General features: G+C 35.1%; 2 protein-coding genes across 5 annotated transcripts; both read right to left on the bottom strand.

The window, feature by feature from the left end:
- Positions 1-10985: 10985 nt before the first annotated feature.
- Positions 10986-14745, bottom strand: COG0212 (NagB/RpiA/CoA transferase-like superfamily protein). Of its 2 annotated transcripts, none has more exons than XM_007019490.3 (6): positions 14247-14736; positions 14069-14159; positions 13364-13590; positions 12571-12646; positions 11707-11832; positions 10986-11295 (listed from the first exon to the last, which is right to left on the bottom strand). In XM_007019490.3, exons 1-6 carry the CDS (start codon positions 14634-14636, stop codon positions 11138-11140), a joined length of 1068 nt encoding a protein of 355 aa, XP_007019552.1. In that variant the 5' UTR covers positions 14637-14736; the 3' UTR covers positions 10986-11137. The 2 variants fall into 2 exon arrangements, with proteins under 2 accessions (XP_007019552.1, XP_088665083.1); XM_088808957.1 differs by having other exon boundaries at positions 11128-11295; positions 11707-11854; positions 12567-12646; positions 14247-14745.
- A 760-nt stretch (positions 14746-15505) lies between these two features.
- On the bottom strand, positions 15506-23168 carry PTB3 (polypyrimidine tract-binding protein 3). 3 transcript variants are annotated; one of them, XM_018125881.2, is made up of 16 exons: positions 23030-23168; positions 22433-22499; positions 21224-21295; positions 21052-21128; positions 20899-20980; positions 19399-19522; positions 19001-19065; positions 18845-18894; positions 18628-18669; positions 18475-18526; positions 18295-18355; positions 18182-18195; positions 17422-17529; positions 17186-17329; positions 15913-16327; positions 15506-15693 (listed from the first exon to the last, which is right to left on the bottom strand). In XM_018125881.2, the coding sequence occupies exons 2-15, from the start codon at positions 22487-22489 to the stop codon at positions 15923-15925; spliced, it is 1353 nt and encodes a 450-aa protein (XP_017981370.1). In that variant the 5' UTR covers positions 22490-22499; positions 23030-23168; the 3' UTR covers positions 15506-15693; positions 15913-15922. The 3 variants fall into 3 exon arrangements, with proteins under 3 accessions (XP_017981370.1, XP_017981369.1, XP_017981371.1); XM_018125880.2 differs by lacking the exon at positions 15506-15693 and having other exon boundaries at positions 15771-16327; XM_018125882.2 differs by lacking the exon at positions 15506-15693 and having other exon boundaries at positions 15771-16327; positions 18331-18355.
- Between the last annotated feature and the right edge of the window lie 3889 nt (positions 23169-27057).

The raw sequence follows: 27057 nt of genomic DNA, 5'->3' as shown, positions 1-27057 counted from the left end.
ACATAATAACAAAGGCTCGATTTGACACCATTGCGGTGTTGACTTCATATATTTTTTATGATAACAAAATATTCCTCATTCTTTGATGTCTAACTACATCATTTAATTATGCAAGATTAAGATTGAATCCCTTAACGAAAATGTTGTTTGAAAGCAAGTGAAGAAGCTTGCCATGATACAAGAATGATTAATTTGTTAAAGGAACAAAGAACAAAGGACTAAGTGATAATAGAAAACTATTAACTAGTTAGTGCCACATCCCATTTTGAGAAAGATCGTGACCAGTGCATGGGCCTACCTGGGTATGGCCCACTAGGACCAAGTAATCCTAAATCCATAAATGCATGGGCTAGTCATCCATCACATTCACTAACATAAGTTCATCCATAATCAAAATATGGAATAATTCATAAAGGCCAGCACATTACGGAACTTCTCAATGTAAAGTGTAGTTTCTTTCACGTTTCATACAAATATTCATATGTAAATAAAACAACTGCGGTTCAGCACACACTCTATGCCTATTATGATATGGCCATCCACCATAGTCTTATCATTTTATGAACCCATATTTGGGCCTTAACATAATATGTAGACACGTAAATAAGTTTATCAACGCTATTTACATAATAGAGTTCATTATCAACAAGACAGTTCAAAACTAAACTAGACACATTATAGAGTGTACAACACTAGAAGGCCGAAAAAAAGACTCTACCACACCTCCCTCAAATGAGTTGCTCCATTACTCCACAAGTCATCTAATCAAGCAGCTACTTATCTGAAACAAAATAGGAGAAAATAACATGCGAGTCACAAAGGCTCTATGAGTGAATACAGGGAACAAGACAAGCCAGGGGATAAGAGTTTTTGCAATAAATCATAGTTGCAAAATAATTATGATAATTATGTAACCATAAAATGCACTCAAAACTCATGTGCATAAAATATGGTACTCATATCGAAGCTCAACTTACAAAACATTTGCAAGGAGACAACGGTAAGTAACCCATGAACATTCAAGTTCAATATCAAACATTCAATCGAGAATGAACCATTCATTTAATAAATCACATCAATACATACCATGAGCAAGTTAAGGTGAGAATGGGTATTTTCGCCCACCCATCCCTGTGTTATTCTCACCCCCACATTGGGATTCATAAGAACGGGAAAAGTGGTATGATGCCCAACTTAACCCTGTGGTAACTTTACCCCCACACCGAGACTAGAGTTAACATACAATAGGGGAAAAAGTGACATGTTGGCCAAACTTAACCTTAGGGTATTCTTATCCCCATACCAAGACTAGAACCAATTACAACACAATCGAAATTTCAAAGGATATCCTACCAAGATCAAGCATCAATTACAAATCATGTAAAACACATGAATCAAGGAAAAATTGAGATCTTCTCAATCCATAAACATAATATTTACATTCAAAAATATTTAATCATCCACAATCATTCTCAATCACATATATATAATTCTCGTACCCACACTAGCCTCAAGGCCAAACTCATCTAGTGGACAACAATCATAAATAGGCTTATCCCCCATTGTTGAAAACTAATACATAATAACATATTTACACATACATGTAGTTTCAAAAACCAATTTCCAAAACATTTCCACATCCATAAATACATTTTCTAAAATAAATATTTATAGGGAATCATGCTTATCAATAAACCCTCCATCATTCAAATCATGCTTTCAACTTTACATATTAAAATTGTTTCGAAAGTGGTGTATCCATTCACCTCAAAAGTTGATTTTTACCAAGTACACAAAAATCTACTCTAATGAAATTTTTGGATTTCAATGGTTCCTAAATACCCAAATCAATATTTTAGTTAATACTTAGTCTAGGAATCACGTAACAATCGTTCTATGCTACTTCAAACTATTCGGGTTTGCCTAAACTAATTTTCTAGACTAAATCTACTACTCATCAAAATACCCATTTGTACAAACCCATAAAATCAACTTTCTTACCTTAGGTGAGTTATATCAAGGGGGAAAATCCACTCAAATTCTCTAGTTCGCAGACATTAATAATTTTGGAACAATAAACCATATTTTCAAAATCAAAAATCCATGATTTAAAGATTCAAGAGTGGGAAAAATCTTATTTTTCATTTAAAACCTAAAACCAAGCTCAAATCTTTGAAAAATGGTGATTTTGAGCAAAAATGGGGTGGAAGAGCTTAAGAGTTAAGGTTTTACCTTGAAATTGCGATTGAGAGTTGCCAACCCTCAAAAAATGTGATATATTTATAAGTTTGGGTGTGAAAATACGTTTTTACCCTTTTTGTTTTTTTGAAATTGATGAAATGTATTGATACATTTGGCCCATGTATCAGTACATTTGGTTATGAAAAAATTATATCAATACATGATGAACATGTATTGATACATGATCATATGTATCGATACATCATGAACATATATCGATACATTTGAAATAGAATGCAGTTTCTGAAACAGATTACCTCTAAAACCTACCTAGCTTATTTACATTAAATACTATTTAAGTAAATGTCCCCATATTTGCTTCTTTCCATTTTACTCTCCATTTACTTAAGATATTTAATATAAATAAGCAAATCCCTACCCCCCCATTTCGATTCAATAAAAATATCAAAAAAATAAAAATTCAAAAGAATCAAAATCTAAATTTTGGTTTCAAGAACAAAATCGAAAATGTTCAATTGAAATTGAATTTTCGGCTCCCATTTTTCACAGTAAACATACTCCAAAAATTATGAACAAATCATTTTTTGTCATCTAAAAATCAAAGGAATCATTATCACCATTTTTTATTTCTAAAAGATTGTTTTATAAAAATCACATATTTTGACCCTTTCCAAACTTAGAAAATGTTTTGCTTCAAAAGTAACAGACAACCAAAAGTGTTAATGAATTCTTTTGAAAGTTAAAACAAAGTTTAAGATTGTGAAAATATGTTTTTACCCATTTTTTTCACCATATTGACTTTAGTGTTGCTCGTGCAGTTAAGGATGCCACCTCGGACACAAGCTATAGCTAGGGGCACGGTAGAGCAAGTGCTCCCATTGATGCGTTTATGAGACCACAGACTTCCACCATTAGGGGTCGTGGTAAACATGTTCGGACCACGAGATTTATTAATGAGGAGCCACCTATAGCATCTAGTAATGAGGCACCCACAAAGGAGCTTGTTGATGCTTAGACTTAAAAGGTGAAAGGCAAAGTGCCCATTAGGGAACCCACCTTGACAGATGTGGTAGCAAATCTACAAGGGGTTAATAAGGTCATGGAAATGATGGCTACCCATTTGGATGACCTTTAGAAGTGAGTAACGGATCGATAGCCAGTGTGTACTGCACATAGCTTTCAAGGTCAAGATGACTGACAACAATCAGAGTCTACTAGAAGGACTATTGAGGTTTCACTAACAAATTTCCTTAAGATGAAACCGCCCTCATTTTTTGGTTCCGATGCAATAAAGGACCCTTAGATTTTTTGGGATGAGATGGAGAAAATCTGCATTGCTTTAGGATGTTTTAATGTGTGATCAATGGAGTTATCTAGTTTTAAGCTTAAAGATGTGGCTTATCAGTGGTATCAGTCCTTACATAAAGGTAGACTAGCTGGCACAAACCCATTAACTTGGGAGGAATTTACGGTGACCTTTCTAGGTCGATTTCAGCCAGATAATGTATAAGCCACTAGGGCACATGAGTTTAAAGTACTAGTGCAAACACTTGGCATTACAGCTTTTGAATATGATATTCGATTCACACAGTTATCTCAATATGCACCATACCTTGTAACTACTGAGGATATGAGGATTAGACTATTTATGGATAGGTTGGCAGAACCACTATTTAAGGCTATTGCATCACAAGCATTTGATACTTATGCCTCCACTGTTGATTGTGAGCAGAAGATTGAGAAAAAAATCATGGAGAGTCGAGGGACTCGAGATAGAGCCAAAAAGGCTAAAACTAAGAGCCAACGAGGTGTTAACACCGAGCATGGAATGTCCACAAGCCATCAAGGCCAGCATAGAGTTTCTCAGTCACATGGCTTTCAACAAGAGAGTAGAACAGTCACTTCAGAGGCCAAGGCACATGAGAAAGGATTATCCCATGGCACCACTATCTCGGGAAGGCTCACACCCCACATCTTAGGCTACATTATCGCCACCATCTATTATAACTCAACATATTCGAGCAGTTACCGGAGCTAGAGGTAAAGGTGCAGATAGTTATTCTCAAGGTAGGGCATCTAAGTCTGTACATCAAAGAGCAGCTAACAAGGGACAAGCCAAAGTTTTTGCTTTAACACCTCAGGACTCTTAGATGTCCAATGTTGTGGTTTCAAGTATTCTTCTTATTTGTGGTTCTGAAACACGTGTCCTATTTGATCTTGGATCTACACATTTCTTTATGTCTTCATGTTTTGCTGCAAAATTGGATGTTGATCGTACTTTAATGGAAATTTGCTTGGTAGTAACTACTTCACTTAAGGAAATATTTATTGCCTAATTTGAGTACAAGTCTTGTGTGGTTCAAATAAGGCATAAGGACATATGAGCCACTTTGATTTTGCTCAATATGTTGGACTTTTATGTGCTTTTAGGTATAGATTAGCTATTACCAAATTTCACTAACGTAGATTACTGTAACAAGCTAGTTAAATTCGATTACTCGAACGAGCCGTCTTTTAGCATTCAAGGTGATCACAATATTGTTCCAACCAATGTGGTATCTACCATGACAATGAGGAAATTGTTGCAACATGGATGCCAAGGATTTTTAGCGGTTATAAAAGATACTTAGGTGGAGGTCAAAAATATGGCCGATGTGCCCATAGTTGGGGAGTTTTTTGATGTGTTTATGGAAGAATTACCCAACTTACCCCCAGATAAAAAGGTCAAGTTCTATATAGATTTGGTGAAAGATACCGAACCGATATCCATTCCACCATACCGGATGGTACTGGCAGAACTTAAAGAACTCAAGGATCCATTGGAAGATTTTTGGATAAAGGTTTTATACGTCCTAGTGTGTCACCATGGTGTACACCAGTATTGTCTGTGAGGAAGAAGGATGGATCACTTAGGCTATGCATCCATTATCGACGAGTTAATAAGATAACGATAAAAAATAAGTATCCACTTCCTCGCATTGATGATTTGTTTGATCAGTTACAGGGAGCATAATGTTTCTCCAAGATTGATCTTCGATCTTGTTACCACCAACTCAAGATTAAGTAGGAGGATCTACCTAAAACAGCATTCCTTACTAAGTATGGACATTATGAGTTTTTAGTTATGTCTTTTGGTCTTACGAACACCCAACAGATTTTATAGACATGATGAATCGGATGTTCAAATCATATTTGGATAGTTTCATGGTGGTATTTATTAATGACATTTTGGTATACTCGAGGAGTAAGAAGGAACACAAACAACACCTTAGGATTGTGCGTCAGGTGTTGAAAGATCATCAATTATATGCCAAGTTCTCTAAGTGTGAGTTTTGGCTTGATAGTGTTAGCTTCTTGGGTCATGTGATTTCCAAAAAAAGAGTTATAGTAGACTTCAAGAAAATAAAGGCAATGGAGAAATGGCTAGGGCCAACCTCTATGATGGAGGTTCACAAGCTTTTAAGTTTGGCTGGATATTACAGATGATTTGTCAAGGATTTCTCTAGACTTGCAGCACCAATGACCAAATCAACTCAAAAGAATGTACAGTTTCAATGGAATGTTGCTTGTGATGAGAGCTTTGGAAAACTTAAGAGTTGTCTTACTTCAGCTACCATACTTAGCCTACCGTAGGGAGTGGGTGGATATACGGTTTATTGTGATGCCTCACGTGTTGGTTTGGGATGTGTGCTGATGCAACAAGGCAAGGTCATAGCTTATGCCTCTAAATAGTTGAAAAAGCATGAGTAAAACTATCCTGCCCATGACTTAGAGATGGTTGCCATTGTGTTCACACTTAAGATTTGGAGACATTACCTTTATGGGAAGACGTGTGAAATCTACACAGATCATAAGAGTCTCAAGTACATCTTCGAACAAAGGGATCTTAATCTTAGGCAACGTCAATGAATCGAGTTGCTTAAAGACTATGATTGCACTATCCTATACCATTTAGGCAAGGCCAATGTGGTAGCCGATGCTTTGAGTCGAAAGTCTATAGGGAGTTTAGCCCATGTCACCATTAGTAGGGGACCCTTGGTGAAGACATCCATGGTTTAGGAGACATGAGAGTGCATCTTGAGATCAGTGATACAAATGCTATATTAGCACATTTCTAAGTTAGGTGTATGATACTTAATCACATTAAGGTAGCTTAGGATAAAGATGAATGGGTGACCAAGGCCTTAAATGGTATCCAAATGAGTAAAGGGTAGCATTTAGTTAAAGATACCGATGGATTACTCCACAGTGGAAAGAGAGTGTATGTGCTAGATTTGGATGGTCTAAGGAGGGAGATTCTTAAGCAGGCACATTTGTTGGCTTATGTAGTACATCTCAGATCCACCAAAATCTACCATGATTTAAGAGAGATATACTGGTGAGAGGGTATGAAGAAAGATGTAGTTGAGCTTGTGGCTAAGTGTTTAGTATGCCAACAGGTTAAGGCGAAGCATCAAAGGCCTGCAGGTTTGTTACAACCCTTACTTATTCCTGAGTGAAAGTGAGAGCACATATCTATGAACTTTGTGACGGGGTTACCTCGCACTAGTAAAGGGTATGATTCTATTTGGGTCATCGTAGAGAGATTGACAAAGTCCACTCATTTCTTACAAATAAAGGTTACCTATGGGGTGGCCCAATATGCAAGGCCATATATTGAGGTAATAATGCGATTGCACAAGGTTCCAATTACCATAATCTCGGATAAAGGTACTTAGTTTACTAGTCGATTTTGGAGTAAATTCCAAGAGGTTATGGGAACCAAGCTATGTCCTATTTTCTTCCTCATTAGATATTGTACTTAATCTACCACTCTGCCTTTAAGAGGCATTCTATGTCAAGCTCAGCTCTACAATATGTTTATTAGGCCATTCCTACATAAGAATGCATGTTTGCTTACTTGGGTACCTTGAAAATCGTTAAAGGACGGTATTGTACCAAATGGTACAATTAAGTTGAATTAAGCCTTGAACTAGTCCAAATAGAGATTTTAAGATGAAATTGAGAATTTTAAAACCTCGAAATGACTTAAAATGGTGATTCGGAGTTCGAGGACCGATTTGGAGTCAAATTGGAATTTTCATGACTTAGGGGCAAAATGGTCATTTTGCCACCCGAGGTTAAGATGTGAGTGTTGGATGAAATTTTTGACTAAGATTGATCATTTGTAGTATAATTTGAGTTTGAGAAGTGAAGAATTTTAATTCTGGCATTTTTTAGAGCATAGGGGTAAAATAGTCATTTTGCCACCTTAGGGGAAAAATTGTAATTTTACACCACCCAACACTTGTCCAGCACATGGATTTTACCCAATATTATCATGGATAATTGAGGAAATTTAAGTGATAGAAAGAGATTGCTTAATGGCTAAGTATGACACATGGACCAATATAATGGTGACATGTGTCAAATTTTCATTCATTTATTATTTTCCTTATAAATTAGCACAAAATCAGCCCATTTCTCTTCATATGGCTGGCCAAAGCAAGAACAAAGGAAGAAAAGGGAAGAACAAAACCCTAAGTGAAAAAATTCAAGGGAAAAGTGTGAAAATTCAAGGAAATAAGTGACAAAATGTAAGATTTTTCAATTCTAGCTTGTGATCTACCTTTCCTATGCATTCTTTTTCATTTTCCATGGTTGAGAATCAAGTTTGCATGAGGATACCCTTGCTGGCCGGACATGGGGGGAGGAGTTTTGATGCTTGATTTGGTTAGATTTCAATGTATTTTAGTGTTTTTAGTTAGTTAGTGATGTGCAGCATGAAAAACCAACAAGAAAAATTCATTTTCTCCCATCACCCATCATTGGCCGAATTCTCCATGTGGAATATTGATGATGATTTTGATTTTATTTCAAGTGATTTGGTTAGGAATTAGTGATTTATGGTGAGAGAATCAAGCTTGAAAAATTATATTGTTAGTGAACCCTCTATGGCCGAATTTTCCAAGAGAAAATGTGAAGATGATTTTACCATATTTCAAGTTATTTAATTTGTGTTTGATGGTTTGGAGAATTGAAGAAAAATGGAATTATTTGGATTTGAATTGGACATATTGGCCAATTAATCGAGTGATAGATTGAATTAGGCTAATACCGTTTATTTTAGGTACACAATTGAATTTGTGTAGAACACCGTGTTTAGATGATAATCCGAACAATTTACATCCCATTTCATGCATTAGTATAGAGCCTAAATTGGTTTTATAACAATTTAGCACAATGTAGTAAATGGCTTATTATGCATTATGTCTAGGTGGTGAGAATTCTGGCAAAAGTAAAGAGATAGTATCCGAGGATCAAGAATCGGAGTACTTGGAATTCGACTCCCTAAATTGTGAGTAACCTTACTATCGTCTTAATTATCTAAAGTGGTTTTCATCCGATTTTGTGATTTTATGGAAAATGAGTTTAAATGGTAAATTTTTAGGTTTTATAAACAAAATGTGTTTAAATGAAATGATTTTATAAAATTGTCTTGAAATTGAATGATGGTTTTGAAAATAGAGTAATTGGAGACTAATTGTTGTGTTATAAATTATGGTTTGAATTGAATGGCTTATGATAATATTTGCATGAATGGCTGAATTGGTATTTGTGTTGAAAATGTATGAACTGTTAATTTACCTTGAGAGGCTATAAAATAAAATAATTGTCATGTCATGCTATTGCAAATTTTATTGTATGGTGGGTTATAAATTAGTCGCTGCAGTAGACGAGTTCCGTAGACCAGCCTATTAGAGGGGCACAGTAACCCTATTATATTCTTACTTCAGTATGAAAGGCGCAGATGGATAACTCTTGAGGTTAACACTTTAAAGTTCACTTCACGCCAAACCACCACGTGAGGGTGAACTTAGCCAACACCAAGGAACGGCTATGTCTTCAAAATAAAAACATGATTTATGCGTACATAACTTTTTAACAGCCTTGGCGGACTCGATTGGGATAGCCCTCGGTCAAGATATCCCTAATAATTGAGTATGATAATGATTTTGGCATGAGCCAAAGTTTTAAGAAATTCATATGCCATGTTGATTACTCGATTTATATGAATTGATTTTATTTGGTTGAAATGAGTTGAAAGGTGATGAATTACAGTATGTTAACTATTTTATCTGTTTCTATTTACTCAGCTTTAGATATTTTAGATGATATTTGTTTACTCACTGAGATTATATAATCTCACCACCTTCTTTTTCACCCATTTCAGGCTCAAGATAGTCGATAGATAGCTCACTTTGTTGAGATCTACAGTTGGACTTACGTCCTCAAAAACTGTAGGTTTACCGCTTTTGATACTTTTGGTCGTTCGTGGGCCCACGTGTCACTGTATATTAAATTTTATATTTTGGTTATCTGTATTATAGTATGTATGAATTTATTTAGCTTTTACGCTACAAAAATTATTTACCGATAACTCTATAAATATTGTTTTATAAGAAAATAGAATGTTTTATTGAGTATTTTTATTATATTTGAATAGTCATAATTTCATTTTAAATGAATGTTTTATATATCTAAACTTATTTTTTATTATGAAATATGTGTTTTCCACTCACATACTACATTTTTAGCTGGTTTCGAAATTTTTGAGAAAAATGACCAAAATACCCCTGTGTAGTTGAAATTTCTCTTTGACTGTTTTTGAACTAAAATTGGTTCATATCACTTTAAAACATGATTTTAGTAACTAATACTCACAGGGGAAGCAAGAAAACTGATGTTAAGTCTTATGAGGTTTCGATTGGCATTCCGGGTAATGAATGTCTATCAAGACATCGCGATAGTTGTCACGGGCTCGATAGGAGTTTCGAGTCGTGGCATTCTAGCTGTACTCATCTCTTTTATTGTATTCTCTTGAGTGATTATACTTAACTGATTAAAAATGTAGTATTTGAGTGATTATACCTTAACCAATTAAAATGGTACTATTTGAGTGGTTATACTTTAACCAAAATAAAGGGTAAAGTGGTTGTACTTGATCCATAAAAGGCATTGTATTGTTAAGTTGTGCTTAATCCATAAACGACATTGTATTAAACTTGATTTCAATAGTGAATTTAAAACTCCTTGGTAGATCTAAAGGAAAAGACAAAGGCAAGAAGCCAAACCTCTATAAAAATCATTGTGTTGATTTTCTCTCTTTTTTCAAACTAATTTGTGCACTTAATTTTTCTTATTTCATAAGAAATCACTTGTTCCACTTATTTCGAAAAGACAACTTGTTATTTAAGCAAAAGTATTTTCTCAAGAATTTGAAAGAAATTTCAAAATATACAAAACATTCTAATTCACCCCTCTCTTGAAATTGTCCATATTAAGCTTATTACACTAACATTGTGTATTTAAGTGTTGTATTGAATCTTAAATGTATCAATGCTAAGGGTATTTGTTTGATCTTATTAGCGACCAGATATATCATATTGATGTGTAGTATCTTTTACACAAGAGAGGACCAGGTCATGTCAGAGGTCTTATGTCCTGCATGTGTCAAACTGTATCACTACCACGCAAGACTAGGTTTCTTTAACCAAATTTCATTTATGAATACATTCCTGATGCTTTTAAAAAGAGGAATCAACAGAAACCTAAGATAATGAAGTTTAATCGACTTATAAACAACTCTAGAGAGCTCAAGTAAGATGAAAACTACATGAGATAATCGACTAAAATTATTAGTATTAAGCTCCTCCAATGAAGTTGCAAACTATTAGTATTAAGCTCCTAAAATTCTTCTATTAGTATTTAATGTTTTTAAATAATTTACTTAATGCTGTAAGTGCTCATCAAAGGTTTTTTCTATTCCTATTATAGTTAATATTTGTGTCACAATGTACCCTTTGAACCCTGAAGATTTTAAACCACCCAAAAACGAAATGTATCTAATTGAAGCCACAGTTTCGAATTGTTTCTTCTACCATCTTTTTGCTATTTATGAACGTTGGCGCCGTCTTTGAGCAGTGGAGGGTAATTTCTCAGATGGACCGCAGGGAAGCTTCTGTCCAGTCTCCCGTTCAATTTTGCTCTTGAGCTCTCTCAGTATCCGAATTTGCCCCAGCTTTTCAGGAGATAATTTCTCCCAGTAGATCCCTGCAAACGGAAGAAATTACATTAATTTTTAGGAGAGACAATTTCTAGATCAAATTACTTGTAGAGGCACCGCTAGAAGCCTAGAATCTTATAAAAACATCCCAAGCAGAGAAAGGCAAAATTACTAAAGAGTGGGACTGTGTTCAGATACTTCAGCTGAGATCTTTCTTTGGGAAAATCAACACTTAAGTAATGCCATTTTTCATTTTCAAAAGGTATATTTGTAGCTAAAGCAGAACTATTTGTAAGTAAATATTCATCATAAAGGTCCATCCCACGTTTGTACTTTGCACTTGTCAAAAATTTTCAGGGCAAGAGATAAGCTAGAGGCTATCAATTGATCCACCCCCTTAGAAATAAATTATGGCAATGGTAAAGACCTCAAATCAAAAACAAGAAAATTTAACAAACCTTGAGGCTTCAGGATTGCTGTATTGGTAAAAATAACTTGAGTAGGAGTACATATGATGTCAACAGGGACATCGTGGACCAACAGTTTCTCAACCGGAATATCATCCACCAACTGACAGTCATGCACTGTAACAAGTAACAAGCAAACGTAAATGTAGAATACAACAAACAAGGTGGGAAATTTGTCAAACAACAAGTAACAAAATTTTATGTTGAGAATAATGTATGGTGAGCTGATAGAAGCAAAAGTCAGAAAAAGACTAAATTTATAATAATTGGAAGCCAAAAATAACATGTCATGTTTTTGGACCTGCAATTCACAATTCACGATCTTTGATTTGTCTTAAGATGACACTTCATTATTGTTAACAAAAATACCAGAGATAAAACAGCAGTACGTATAATTCGATTAGTACAGATGACAGGTAACATTCAAGGAGGTTCACAAGGCCAATCACCTTAGATCATCTATTGGCACAAGCATCAAGAAATAAAGAAAAATCCAACAGATAACACATCAGCAATAGTTCAACAATCTACACATATGACATGAGCATCTGCAGTACAAACATGACATCAGTGAGAGTCATTCAGTTTTCAATGAATTTGAGTGCTAGAGAGTTGCAGATATTTCTAAATGTTTCAATAAGTTAGAATTCAAATTATTCTCATGTGGTTTGAGAATGTTCAACTCATGACAAAAATCAAGATATTCACTTGTGCCAAAATCATTTCCAACAGAAACCACAGGCTCACTGTTGCAAGTTCAACTTTGAGCACTCGTGTATGCCCTAATAATTTTAAAAGGGAAATAGTTGTTTGTTAAAATTTCTAACTTCAGTGAAAATAGGTGACTGTACATGCCTGAGGTGACCACTGGTGTTGACTCGTCAATGGCTCCCATATACTGCAGCATGCCATATTCGAGTTCAGCAAATCCCTGCAGCCAAGTCCCAAATTTTTCTCTTAAAGTAAGAAAGATTCATATGGCTTCTGATAATCTACCATCCCAAACCCGGTATACCCTACAACAAAACCACACAAATCTTCTAGGTTCAAAACAAAAACATTTAAATTTGCAATTTAAAACTCTCAACGAATTTATATGCTAAAATATTGGACCAAAATTCCATCTGACACAGACAAAATAAACAAGTTTCCTTGATCTGCTGGGGAGTTTATTGGCTTAGTACAGTTTCAATTAGTAATAGCAGTTTGGGAAGGGTAACGCAATTATAGAAATCTCAGAAAGGTAATGGAGATAACTTAGACATCAATAAAGTGTCAAAGCAATGTTGAACCATAATATAAAAGAAGAATCCTGATCAATTTGTTCAATCCATAGCAAGACAAATTGCCTTATTAGCAGCCAAGAAAAGAAGCAACAGAAAATCCCAGTCTGCAAGTTTTTTCCCTTCAAACTGATCAAGTATGATTCATTCATCCACTCATTATTGACTACCAGATGAGATAACAAGAGAACAAATGTTGGCTATAACTAGAATTAGCATTTTGTCTTATAAAATGTGGTAGAACATGAAAAATATATATTTTTAGATGCTATTTTCTTCCACAATGAATCTTAGAAGATGATAAGTAAAGTCTGGAAACAAAAAAAAAAAAAGAGTAATGTAGCAAAGATAGAACGGATCCTTACCTCTCCCTTGCCAAGTCGAGCCCCAGTCTTTGGATCTACAGCAACTGAACCAATGACAATCAGATCTACCTTGATCTTTTCATCCAATCCAATTGGCCTTCCATACTTTGCAATCCCAAGGGAATTGCATGCCTCATTGATAGTACTAGGAGTTAGCCTAGAGGATTCAAGTACCGAAAAGAAACCGGTTCTCAAACGAGGTTGAGGAGTCAACAACTTCTTGCCATCTGTGCATATATAGCGGTAATATATTCAGCTAAGAACATAAGTTGCTCCAGCTCCAGACAGAAATGTTTTAAATGTCATGAAAAGAATGTCAGATTCATTTAAAATAATTCCAATCCAAGATACACACCCATATAAAACCCCTATTATGATGTCTCTCAAAAGCCACCATGCAAATCAATGCATCTATTAGCACTTTAAGGAATAACACTGCCCATCACTGCGATTCCTGGTAGCTCTATAACTATCAATTGAAGACAAAAACTACAATTCCAGTTGACCTATTAGCATTTCTTCCACACATATATAAAACAGATATTTAAATCTTACGAAATCTGCAGCATAACCCGCTTGGAATTTAGATTTGCATGAAAAGGCAGCCGATTATATATATACACTTCCTGTATGATTAAAACATATAAAATGGAATGCATTTGGTTGTCATAGGCATACCACATTGATTATTTTGAATAAACTAACCAGAAAGAGTGAGAAACCTGACTTGCTTTTGAGGCGAATCCGGGTTTACCTTCACACAATTTGCCATCCCAAATACCTGCAGCTCACTCAACTGTCCGACCCAAAAAAAAAAATTGATATTTCTCATCAACCAAATAAAACAGAGAAACCTCAACAGCCTGAAAAGCTAGACTTTTACATTTTTGGCAGCAGCAGGTGCACCAATAAAGTTGGGGATCCGATGGTGAACGGGTCTGGGATTCTGGGCAATATTCCGGGCTTCCATTAAATCCCAAATCCTTTTACGGATGACCCATTTCCAAGCTTGGGGGTCATCTTCTTCTTCTGCAAGCGCCTCCATCACTCTTTTGGAAGTCTGGGCCATTGAGTCTCGAGCCTTTGCGTCCAGTCTCAGCCTCTCAGCTTCAAATGCCGACTCGTCGAACTCCTTAGCATCAGAATGATAATTTTTCCTGCCTTGGAGTCTGATACTGATTGAAGGGAAACGGAGTTTGAATTTTTGATTCGTGAAAAGGTAGCTATGGTTGTAGCTAAACGGAGCTGATAATCGGATAATATTTGAGTCCATTGACGGATCCCAAGTCAGAAGTATTTGTATGCATGCATGCGTGCCTTTTTGATGGGGAAGTGATGAGAGAAGGTGATAAGGATTGGACGGCTGAGATCCGAGCTTGAACTTGATTAATGTGATCAAGGTCAGCTTATTCACTTAAAAAATTACTACACATGAGAAATCATTTCCAGGCCAAAATAAATGGACCAGAAATGAAAGATGAAGGAAAATTACTCAAATTTTATCTCAAATACTGGTTGGTTTGAGACCACATTGAAGACTTATTTGGGGCCAAAATCTTTTCCAAGTCCTTTGTTGTGGATGCTTACTCTATAAGCTGTGTGTTAGTTGCAGACAATTAGAAATGGTGTTAGTTGACTTTGATGGCACCCCACCTTGTATCATATATTGCTTCTAAGCTTATGTGCAACATGTATGAGAGCATTAATGAAGTGAATGGCAGTGTGTTAGCAGAGCTTCTGCAGCACAAAGCTCTCTCCTATTCGTCTTTGTTGCGGTAATACTTTGTATCGAATACCGGAAGATGATGTGGATCAAATCAAAAAATTCGTCTGAGTAACGGTCAAATGCACAATTTCGCACGACATGTTGAGATACAAACAGGTGCAGGTGCTTGTCAGACTAAAGCATCGTGAGAATCTCGCTTTCTTTGTATTGTGGGAGTGGCGAAACAGATTCAAAATTACCAAAATTAACTAACCCTTGGCTGTGCTTCTGAAGCACACTACAGACGCATAAATGCCACAACTCCAGTCTATGAAACAGAGGAAACCTAAGCGAGTTGCCAAAGCTCCAATCCAAGAAGATAGAAGAGGAGAGAATTCAAGTTTGAATCCAGTGTCAAATATTTCCAGAAGAGGGAGTAAGAGAATTTAAATCATCTTAATGACTGCAAGGAAAACGCATTCGGGTATGGCATGCGGATACAAACAGAAATGGACCACTTAGCCTGGATTACAAGAAATATACAAAAATGATACAAAGACTCCCTCAACTGCAATTGCAACTACACTTACTTCTCTCTCCCTTCCTATTCCTCGAAACTGACCATCTGCATTATAAAAAATCAAAATTAAGTGGTACACCGTACATGCACTAGAGAAATGAAGTAAAAAGTGGGGGTAAAAGTTAAACGAAAAAGTATCCAACACCATTAAAAGCAATTAGATGAGCATTACACGATAAGAGAGATAAATGACGACCTACAACCCCTTACAAATATCCTGGGCAATAATGAATCCTTAATGCCAGTACCATTGCAATTCCTTACCATTAAACTATTACTGTGAGTTCTCTCTTATTGTCTGCAACTGAGAGAATGAAATTCGGATTATTGACCCACCAAGCGAGCTTGCATGCTTGGAGACAAGGGCTTCAGTGGCTTGCTCCTCAGTTTCAAACATAACAAGGGCTTGCTTCTTTCCATTCATTTCAAAGAGCTTGGTATTAACAATGGTGCCATGTTCCGCCAAATGATTCACAATTTCCTCTTCAGATACATCCTGAGGTAAAGTGGAAAGATGAATCATCTTCGTTGGGGAACAGCAGTAACGGTAGTTCTTTGCAGCATTCCGATTAAAGCGGTTGAGATTTGAGTTCACATATTCATGTGTGTCAGCTCCCTGTGTTATGTTAGGATGTTTGGAAAAGTTGACCTCCAGTCGCTTCCCAAATAGCATGGCCCCCTGGATCTCAAATTGCAAGTGTCAGCACACAGTAAGAAGGAATTTTAATTCAGCATTATGCATAATCATACCAGCCTCACCAGACAATACTCAACAAAGACCTGATGAGAGGTGAAATGCCCAACATCTAAAAAATGCGGTTAAAAGGTTAATGCAAACAGCTCACTATTCTTCCATACTGCATTGTGTCCAGAGCCTCTCTCACAGAAAGGAAGTCCAAGAGTTAAGTACATGTCTAAAGAACAAGGTAACTATCGAGCTTATTGAGGGGTGAGTTTCCTAGATATACCTTGCGACATGAGAGGGGAAAATAACGAATTCATAGATGTTCATTGCATCATAGTGGAGACTGCATCAGATGCATAAAAGAAGATGAAGACGAAGTAAAGAGAAATTCCTCCAGATTATGAATTACTCAGCCCAATAATTTTACCATTTAGAACAACATGAAGGCGCATAACTAGATAGATTCAGGAACTAGTGACATCAACACCAGCAAGATCACTCCTAAGAAAACAGCTCTTCTTTATCAGAATGAACTTGGCACACAATTAAATCATCAAGAAACCTGGTATTTTCCAACTACATAGGGTCACCTCTGCATCATATTAAGCAACTGTACCCCATTCAGAATCATATAATTTAACAAGGTTCTTGGGTGAATCATCTTGAATAGACCATAATGGTGCAGTATGATAAAGATACCCAACCTTATATGGTGAGGAAAGAACAAATTTTGATTAACATCCAAGAAATAATCCAGATCAGTAACTCATAATCAAAGAAATTTTAAGATGCCATTTTTCAGTGAGAATTAAAAATCCAAGAACTGCATTTCGAAAGATTCAAAAGCCAAACCTTGAGAAAGTGTACTGCCAGTTCAGCCTGAAAGCCATCACCCATCTGAACTAGAGCATGATCTGGTTTATTGCGTAGAAGTTTAATTCTCACAATGTTTCCATAAAGTGAGAACAGGTTGAAAAGCTTATCCTCATCTATTCTCTGAAGCAAGATATTAAATGTCAAGCCTGAAGATAGAAGAGTCCATAGTAATTTTATACTTCAAAAAAAAAGGAGGATGGCAACTAGCTTACATCAGGATTTAGATTGGAAACAAGCACTGTACACCTATCATTTGTCCCACTTATTCCTGGAGGCAAACCTCCTCCGAAAGCAGCTGCAATTGCAGCTGCATTAGCCATCTACATTTCATAGAGAAGGGGGGGAAATCCAATCATTTTATGTGGTAGTGTTTCACAGATAAAATAAATAAACAGATATTTTATAAAAGCCATTCTGCACTTCACAGCAATTTCACATGGTTAAAGAATCTAGAGCACCCATGCAAGATGGAAATAGACAAACACCCTTCATTGGAATGCAACAACTTTTGTTTCCATCAAAAACCTTATGGAGGTTAAAGGAAGTGTAACAACTGCAACAAAAATGTTTAGCATGTTTCCTTTTTGTGGTAACCCCAAAAGTCCAAATACTTCGAGGTGTGGGAGACTAGAATGCACGAAACACAGATGCATATGAAATCCACTAGACCAAATTATGTCCACAATCCAAGTTTGATCAAACCCATTTCTGTTGTCAAGACTATAATGCATATTCCAATAATCAGTCATGAAACCAAAAAAGAAAATGTAGACAGGTGCAAAGACAAAATTTGGCATGCAGGAAAAGCAGATGTTTATCACATTCCTACTGAAACAAGAATTTAAGAAACAATAGAGGTTAGTTGGCAGATATCCTGAGTGTTCCCACCAAATAACATAAAGATGATAATACCCCCAAGATTAGAAAGAATCCTCTCATATAAATTTAGAGCATGATCAGAGTAATACCCACCTGTGGAAATCCAACTGAAACACAGGAAAACCAACAAGTGTCAGTTAATAAGGAAAATAATCAAATAATGAGTACCAATAAACATATCAATGTACAAGTACCAAATTAAGCACCTGCCCTAGCTCCATGAGCTTCCAGGGCATACATACCTCCTACATCACCATACCCAGTAGGCTGCATTGAAATATATATGCAAATTAAAATCATGAAGGAAACAACAGCAAAAAACAACTACAAACATACACACACTCAAGAAGACTTAAGTTGAAAGGAAGATGCAAAATTGAACACACCTGTGAGGATCTGCCCTTCTGTTCTGTTGGAAGATTTGGGTTTGTGAAATCCCTAAAGCAAGGAGGGAATACAATGCTTAGTAGCATCAAAATGAAAGTGTCAACAAGATATAAAAGCGAATAAAAGAGAAGCAAGTGGCTGCTAACATATACCTTGATCGATCATTATTGTAATGAACTTGTAATTCATCAAGGCTGGAATGAGTAAATTAATAAAAAATTAATAATCAACAAATGGATTTTTAAGAAGTATAATCTAATCTTACCAAAAAAATATTAATGAAGAAGTATAATCAAAGAAACAAATGAATTTCCAGGCCCACATGCCCAAGACAAAAAATGATATAATTGTTACTCGTTGAAAACCTACTTTGAAAACTGTATATCCAGCTGACAGCAGCCATCATAAATATTACGGCCCTGCAAAACAACAAGACATTAAACCTCCTTCCAAAAATAAACCATCAAATAAAAATTAAATGAGTTACCATCCAGAGTGACTAAAGAAATAAATAACTAAATATACCTGAAGGGAAGTTCTAGCTGAGACTGCACTTTGGCGCAGTTGATACTGGATCAGGGCTTGAAAACCTATACAGTTTGCAAGAACAAAATGAACAATGGAGGGGCTTTCAGAAAAACAAAAACAGTTGATTCAAAGTCATGACCATGTATCTCAAATGTAATGCGTCAACACTTTAACAAGAATCACTGCAAACACAATAGAAAATGGAAATACTGAAACTTCACAGCTTTGAAACTATTTCTTATTATGATGGTCATTAACATAAATATATTTGCAAAAAGCCCTTCCAAAGAAAAAAAAATTTCAAATATCCAATCCATCTATATATTATTAACGAGTTCAGGAGTCAGCTGTAGAAAATAGAGAGATGGAGAGAGAAAGAAAAGCGTGAAGCTGACCAGCCGACTTCTGAAATGTGACGATCTTCTCCACGAATCCATGAGGTGAGAAAACCTGGTGTAGCACTTCCACGGTAATAGGATATAGCATATGATGGATTGTAACCAGGAGGATTCGATTCGGCTGTGCATCCAGAGTGTGCCCGATAACAGCCCGCATAGAACAGAAGAGAGAGAAGAGTATAAATGGAGAAGTATAGATAGAGAAGAGAATAATAAAGAAGCGCAGCCAGAGAGAAGAAGATCAAACGAATAAAGAAACAATCACTGAATATGCAGCAAAAAGGCTTTTAAACACTAAGATTGAAAAGAACTATACAAGCTAAGGAAGGAAAACCAAGAAGTGAGGAAAAGAAAGTCAAAAGAGATCTATTCTATTCATTTAATACCTATGTACTTAAGGTTAGTTGCGCTACAAAGAAATTATTACCTCAGATTTTCTGCACCCTAAAGTTGGAAAATATGATGTAGAGAACTAACAGGACAAAGGACTGGGCCATGTTCTTTTTTTAACCAAAGTTTAAATAAACAGATCATAGTCAATTATCCACAATAATTAACGGCCCAAGTAACTGAAACCAAAAAGGTGAAATGCCAATTGAACTTTCAAACCTTTAAGTGTTTTTTCATTATCAATTAAAAGGTTCAAAAATTTCCAAAACGAAAACCCCAACAGAATAAGACAAACTCTCGTTCAAGTGCACATTGGAAAATGTTCTTCTGATACCCAAAAATTTTGACCACAGAATGGTAGGATGTATTTCAATAATTACAGAAAATGTCTGACAGAATGCAATGTTCTCAAATAATTTGCAAAGGCAAAAAAAAAAAAAAAGATTGCATTATCAGTGACACAGCTGAATTATCAACAGCTTATGGTGCAATAGTGATCTTCATAAATGAAATCTACTAGTCAAAAAGCTACTAACCCATACCCAACCACCAATATTATCAGTAGGAACTTATAAAAGCAGTTCCCTTTGCCAAGAGACAAAAGTTCTCCCTTTCATATTATGAGTTAATCAATCTTTCAGTGATCCAGAATAGAGTCTCTTTCCACAGCAATCAATCAAGGATTACTTCCCAATATCAAAGTTAAGAAATAATTACTAATGCAGAAGAAGACCACATTCTTTACTTGCACAGCTTTAGAAAATCAAACTGCCTCAAATTTCGTTCAAGTTAAAGTCTTTCTCATAGTCATTTTACCATATCATTGTACCCTCCTTATTTTCAACATGAGGCATCAGTCATCCCTAATTATGTAGCCTTAGGTTCACTGTCGTAACTTCACCTGGAGATAACTGAATGATCCTTAAAGTCAAAGACAATATCAAAGACAAAAACTTGAAAATTAATCCAAAAACTCATATCCAGTTCTTTGCTACTCTAAATGCTAGAAATACAAATTGTCTCACAGAAGCTGCATCATTTAAAACATGCTTCTCCATAAAGACAATAACTATATCTCATTTTGTATTAATATCCTAATTTACTAACCTCGTCACCTCGTCCTTGAGCAGTCTGATCCATTGTAGTTAGTTCCTGATGAGATGAGAATTGGACGTAGACATTCCTCCCTCTGAACATTACCAAATCATACATAAAGATTAATAAGGAGCCCAAACAGAAGCAAATATGATACTTTTATACCTAATAGTTGGTTGAACATTAGTGTAGAACTGCAACGCATTGATGGCTGAAGGAATATCTTGCATTTGAAGAAGAGCCTAAACACAATCGAACAGAACAAAGATATATATCTAGGTAAGGATAAATTGTCAAGTTTAAACAGCTAAATCTACCACAAGCATCAAGTAAAAACCTGATTCTTTGCGCGGAGCATTACAAGCTTTGTTATCACTCCAAATGGCTGGAAAAGCTGAAGCAAATCATTCTGAATGAAAGAGTAGAAGATGCATCAGATAACACACATTTAACAATGAAGAATATGCAGTGCTGTTAAATAGTAAAATCCTATGCATTTTCATCGCGGCAAACATCATTTTTATCCACTTTAAAGAACAAAGAGTGCCTTCTGCAGTGATTGCCGCTATCATGAACCCCTCACTAAAATAATTTTCCTAGCTATTTACTTCATTTCCTACTAAATTAAGTTGAAAACCTAATGAACAACATGCATGTTTATGATTATCTTATGCATCATAAGTCAGACAACTGACAATTTTCTTTGTTTCAAATTAACCTTCATTTTTGCTATAGTATTAGACTGCAAAATCACTTTTCTGCATCAAGCCATCCCAAACTAAAACCCTCCCACAAATTGAGTCACAGTTTAAACACAACTTTTTACAGGCAGCACAGTATTTTTTTTTTTTTTTTTGCAGTAAGAAAATTTCTTTTCCAAGTTTGTACATAGAAATCATGGTAAGCCAGCTTCAATATTACCCAATCTTCTGTCAAGTGATTCTTGCAAGTTATCAAAATACAGATAAGTCTTCCGGCAATATTGTGTGTCAGGAATTTTCCAATAAACTTTGGAGTTTTAAGAAGCAAATTACACTAAAAATTCAACCAGGCCACAAAGTGGAGTACCCTTTTTACTCACTGTGTTTGATACAGCAGCACCAATATTAGTTTGAATAAGAAATGAAATCAATTAGTTTTCTCAAATGCTTCAAACAGGAAAAGTGAATACTAATCTAAACAAATATTTTTCATAAGCTATAAACTTTGTAAAGTTTCTTCTCCACAGGCATCCCCAAGGTGCCAAAACATCTTACCAAAGTATCCTTACTACAATATATCATCATACATTTGTGTAAATGGATTAGGATTTAGCAAGCAATCTCACATATAAGTTCCACTTCAATTAGTAGTTTTCCTTTATGGGAATTCACAGATGCACCAAAAGTTTTTAACTTTTTCATTTGTTTGCCTTAAAGAAGCATACACTCCATGATCAGTCAAAACACACACACACATGCACAAACATTTTTTGATCTCTACCAATGCCAGAGACTTAGTGGCATTGCCATAGAAGTTAAATTGAACAAAGAGAAAGAGGCTTTACTTCAGAAATTTCATGGCCTACATTGCGAACATGAATGACTTTAGAAGGTTCCGCCATTTGCAACGACCTGTAACAAACTCATCCACTATCAATTATCTTCCATTGCTCATTTTCCCTATCAAAATTACAAAAATAATGGCTGCCTATCCAAAATGGAGCAAATGAAAACAAAATTTGAAGTTAGAAAGAATAAGGGAAAAAACCACAAATTACTCACTGAAATTAAGTATTTCAGTGCTTTCTCCCTTTTTCATACTAATTCAGTGCATCTAACAGTCAAATCATACAAAATCAATAAAAAAAACTACAAATTAATGAAATTTTATTTCTAAACAACAGACAGGGAAAAAAAAAGAAAGAAGCAGAGATGCATGTGAAAGTCCAAAAACAAATAAAAACCTAGCCTCCGTTTGGTTGCGAAGAAATCGAATGAAAGGCGCGTGAAAATTTTAAAAGAAAATAAAAGACAGAGGCTTTGAATCTGACAAAAAGGAAAAATGATATTGAAATATCTTGATTTTGTTTTAAACTTTTTAGAAACCAAAGGGACCGTTATTTCAGTTAAAAACATAGTGAGATCAGAGAGAGAGAACTTGCCTGAGAAAGAGAGGGAGAGGGAGAGGCAAGAGGGGGATTTGAGAGGAATCACAGAAGAGGAGTAGAAGTGTTTCTTCGCATGTTTATTTTGCCCTATCTCTTTCGCCCTAAAATACCCCCCGCTTCTCTCACTGCCCTTCCCACCTCACCCAAATTACACGATATTACCCAAACAGACCCCCCAAAAAGGGAAAAAAAATATCGATTTTCCGCCTTTTTTCGTCCTTCGTGTGACGTCAGAATAATTATAATTTTTTAATTTTTATTTTCTTCAACGTATTTAATTACAGTTAAATTATATCAAAATTTTCTAAATTCATCTTTATCATTTTACCTATTTAAATTTTATAAAGTAAGTATACAATTAAAAATTACTTCATTTAAAGTTCTCAAAAATATATTTTTTTATCAAATGATAAATATAAAATAATAAGAGCTAAAAATTGAAAAAAAAATTTACTAACACAAGTCAAAAAATATAAAATGAACTGATACTGGACAAGGGAAAAGGGAATTTTTCATGTGAATAGTCAAAGTATATACAATTGTACACCATCACAAGTTCACAACCATATCTAATAACAGGAGTAAACCCCACGTGACTTTGATACGTTGGATGTGTAACTGTTTTCGCGTTCCATAATCATGATTCATGAATTTACGAACAAATGAACCAATTGCCAACTCCAATCTCACAACATTAATGGAAATATCTATAATTTACATCTTTGTGTCTTTTTCAAGCACAATATTCATGTCTATTTTTTCTTTTTCAAATATTCCAAAACCAATAAATTGTTCCAATCTCTACATTAAGACTAGATTTCTCTCAAAAACAATTTAAAAATTAAGATGAAAATTTAAAATAAATTAAGAAAATTAATTAAGAAAATTCAAATAAATTCTTATTTTTTTATTAAATTTAATTATATTTTTATATTTTTATTTTGAGTTAAATAAAATTTTATAACTAATTATTGACAAATTATTAATAGTCAAAATATTACTTATCATTTTATATCATGTAATGTTGACATACATTGGATGATACCAAAACATGTTAATGTGACATGATAATATGATCATATGATATTTTCACCCTTCATGTCAATAATGTCAATATCATAGAGAGGTGCACATTAGAAAATGTTGTCAACTCACATTAACAGGTTTTTCTTTAAGTTGAGGATTTCTTACCTCTTCCGTCATTTTTTTCTTGTGATTTTCTCGTACTAGAGAGTGGATGATGCCAAAACGGAAGGAAGCAAGAACAACCACTAAAAACCTATCATCTTTGTCCATTAATTTAGATAAACTAAATGTCAAGACCCAAACCAAGGAGCCGTGATTGACACACGAGTTCGACAAGTGGAGCCTACGAGTCCCGAGCAAGCCTCAAAATATAACTCAAAACATTCACAATACACAATTTAGTAGTTTACATAACCATCACATAACCATTCATAATGTAATTCCAATATTCACAATATTGCCCCTTGGCATATAAGTCAAATAGAACACTTAATCATAATAATTCAAGCTATTCGTTGGCTATCAAGCGGGTTCGTACCATACAATCCTTAACACAATACATATGGTAGCTCAATGCCGACAATATCCAAAATACAACATTGTTATAAGTTTTAAAGTTGAAATGCGGAAGCCAGTACAACTCAGATTCAATGGAGTAGACCTAACGATAGGAAACTTACCGGATGCCACAATGTGTCTATTAAGAGACAATGACAGCCACACAATTCCGTAGCTTCACTTATCTATACATGGTACAACAAATGGGTGAGTCATCTAATACTCAATGAAAGGGGAAGTTAGCATAGCATAATAAACACTTATATGTAAATATATAGAGACATATCTAGTCATAAAGCAAACATGCCTATTTATCAAACATCTCCAAGGAGTAAGTTGCAAGGATCATCCTAATATCCTACATGTTCACCTCATCATATCATGTCTCGCCGTGACCATGTCTCAAACGGCATCTCCACATTCAAGATTATTCTAATCTACGTGTCTGTAAACAGTGCGTATCAAATCAAGACTTACCCTTAAAGCCATCATAAAGGTAAGCTCCATAGACACGTTATAGTTATCGAACACAATATCAAACCTCAATTTATAAGTTGCTTACCTCGAAGCTTTGTGTCAAATATCAATCACATTTCAATTTTACATCGATAATCACATGCTCATATATTATATCATGCCATTCACAATGCATATAATCAATTATCAAACATAATCAATGAATGATTCTCCCTGGACATGGTCAAATCACGTACAATGACCAACCAATAAAGTCAAATCACGCACGGTGCCAAAGTAATCAACAAAGAGTCAAGTCATACCCAGCGTTGAAGTAGCTAGCAAAAGGTTTAAATCATGCACTATTGGTCCCAAATAAATGTGCTAGAAGGGGGATGAATAGCACTTTTTGGCTCTTGGTAAGATGAGGAACTAATTTGAAAAGCAACGAAAATAAAAACAAAGTAGACAATGCGCAGGAATTTAGAGTGGTTCGATCCAAGACCTACATCCACTACCTTGATTATCCAACCAAGGATTTTCCAAACTAATCCACTATAAACCGATGAAATTCACAAGTTTTCACCAAGTTTTTACAATGGCTTTTACCAAGCTCAGCCAAAACCTTTCTCAATAGTTTTTCCCGAGCTCAACTATAACCCAACACCTAACTTTTCAAGGCTAAGTTAGAACTTTTATCTAAACAAGCAATCCTAGCTTGATTGAACCCCTTAGAGTGACCCTTTCACTTTAAGAACATAAAGAGACATGAAATAGAAGTGTACCTATGATCACAAAGTTGATCTAAGTGGTACAAGTTAAAGTGCAAAACACAACTACAAAGATGGGCATTCAGTGCAGTACAGTGCAAAGAGATTTTTGCTGGTTTTTGAGCTCTTTTTGCTTGGAAGCCTTCTATTTCTCATTTTTAGCCATTGGAACCTTCTTTTGTACTTGGAGAAACAACTCTGATAGCAGTTTGACAGTTTTCTGACCGTTGAAAATAGTTGGGAGTTGGTTCTAGCTGTTAATCTGTCTTTTAGTGCAGACTTCAAAATTGCAGGCATAATGCTCTTAGTTAACTAACCGATCTCTTAGTCGACTAAATCATCTCTGTCTTTTGTTCCCAGTTTCTGGTAGTTCTGACAGTGTGCACTTAGTCGACTAAAGCATTTCTTGGTCGACTAAGTTGAATCTGTTTCTCAATACTCTTCAGCCCGCCAACCTTTGATTTAAATCTTAGCTAACTAACTCTTCATTAACCGACTAAGGGGCTTTTGTCTTGTTGATCAATTGTGACTTCTTTATTTCTATGCTCTTTGATATGTGCTTTTTTAATAATTGTTTATTTATTTATACAATTTTGTCCTGCACACTCAAATAGAAATATTAGACACAAATGAAATGAGAATGTTTTATTATCATCAAAAACTAATGGAGCCAACAATCTCCCCTTTTTTGATGATGACAAAACATTCCTTGATTATCAACTCAGTATCCTTTTATTCTTTTTCAGTTCTGCACAAAGATGAGGATTTCTCCCCCTATGTGTATGCTCTCCCTTAGTGTGTGCATATTTTGCTTATTTATTCCAGCTCATATTTTACTTATTCATTCTAGCAAATTTTATTCATGTCATATAGAAAATGACACTATACATTCAGAATATATATATATATGCAGAAATATAAAGTGATTTACAGCAGGTAAATGTTGACAGATTATCATCAAAATTTCAGCAGTGTCTGTCAATAATATTTTGTTATCAGATTTTGTCTATGCCACTCATAATTCAACAGATATACTATACTTAGCATCCATATTTATTCACAGACACAATCCATTCACGATGTCATAATAAAAACCAGTCATTAGCATACTATTCAATATCAGTACAGCACCAGATTTTATCAGCAGCAGTCAAAATACCATAGACAGTAAGACATCATTAGATATTCAATTATCAACAACCAAATAATATA

Source organism: Theobroma cacao, chromosome 8, assembly GCF_053813885.1.
Source record: "Theobroma cacao isolate CCN51 chromosome 8, ASM5381388v1, whole genome shotgun sequence".
NCBI classification, from domain to species: domain Eukaryota; kingdom Viridiplantae; phylum Streptophyta; class Magnoliopsida; order Malvales; family Malvaceae; genus Theobroma; species Theobroma cacao.
Note: the sequence above shows the minus strand (reverse complement) of the source record. Positions and strands in the feature narration are given on the sequence as shown.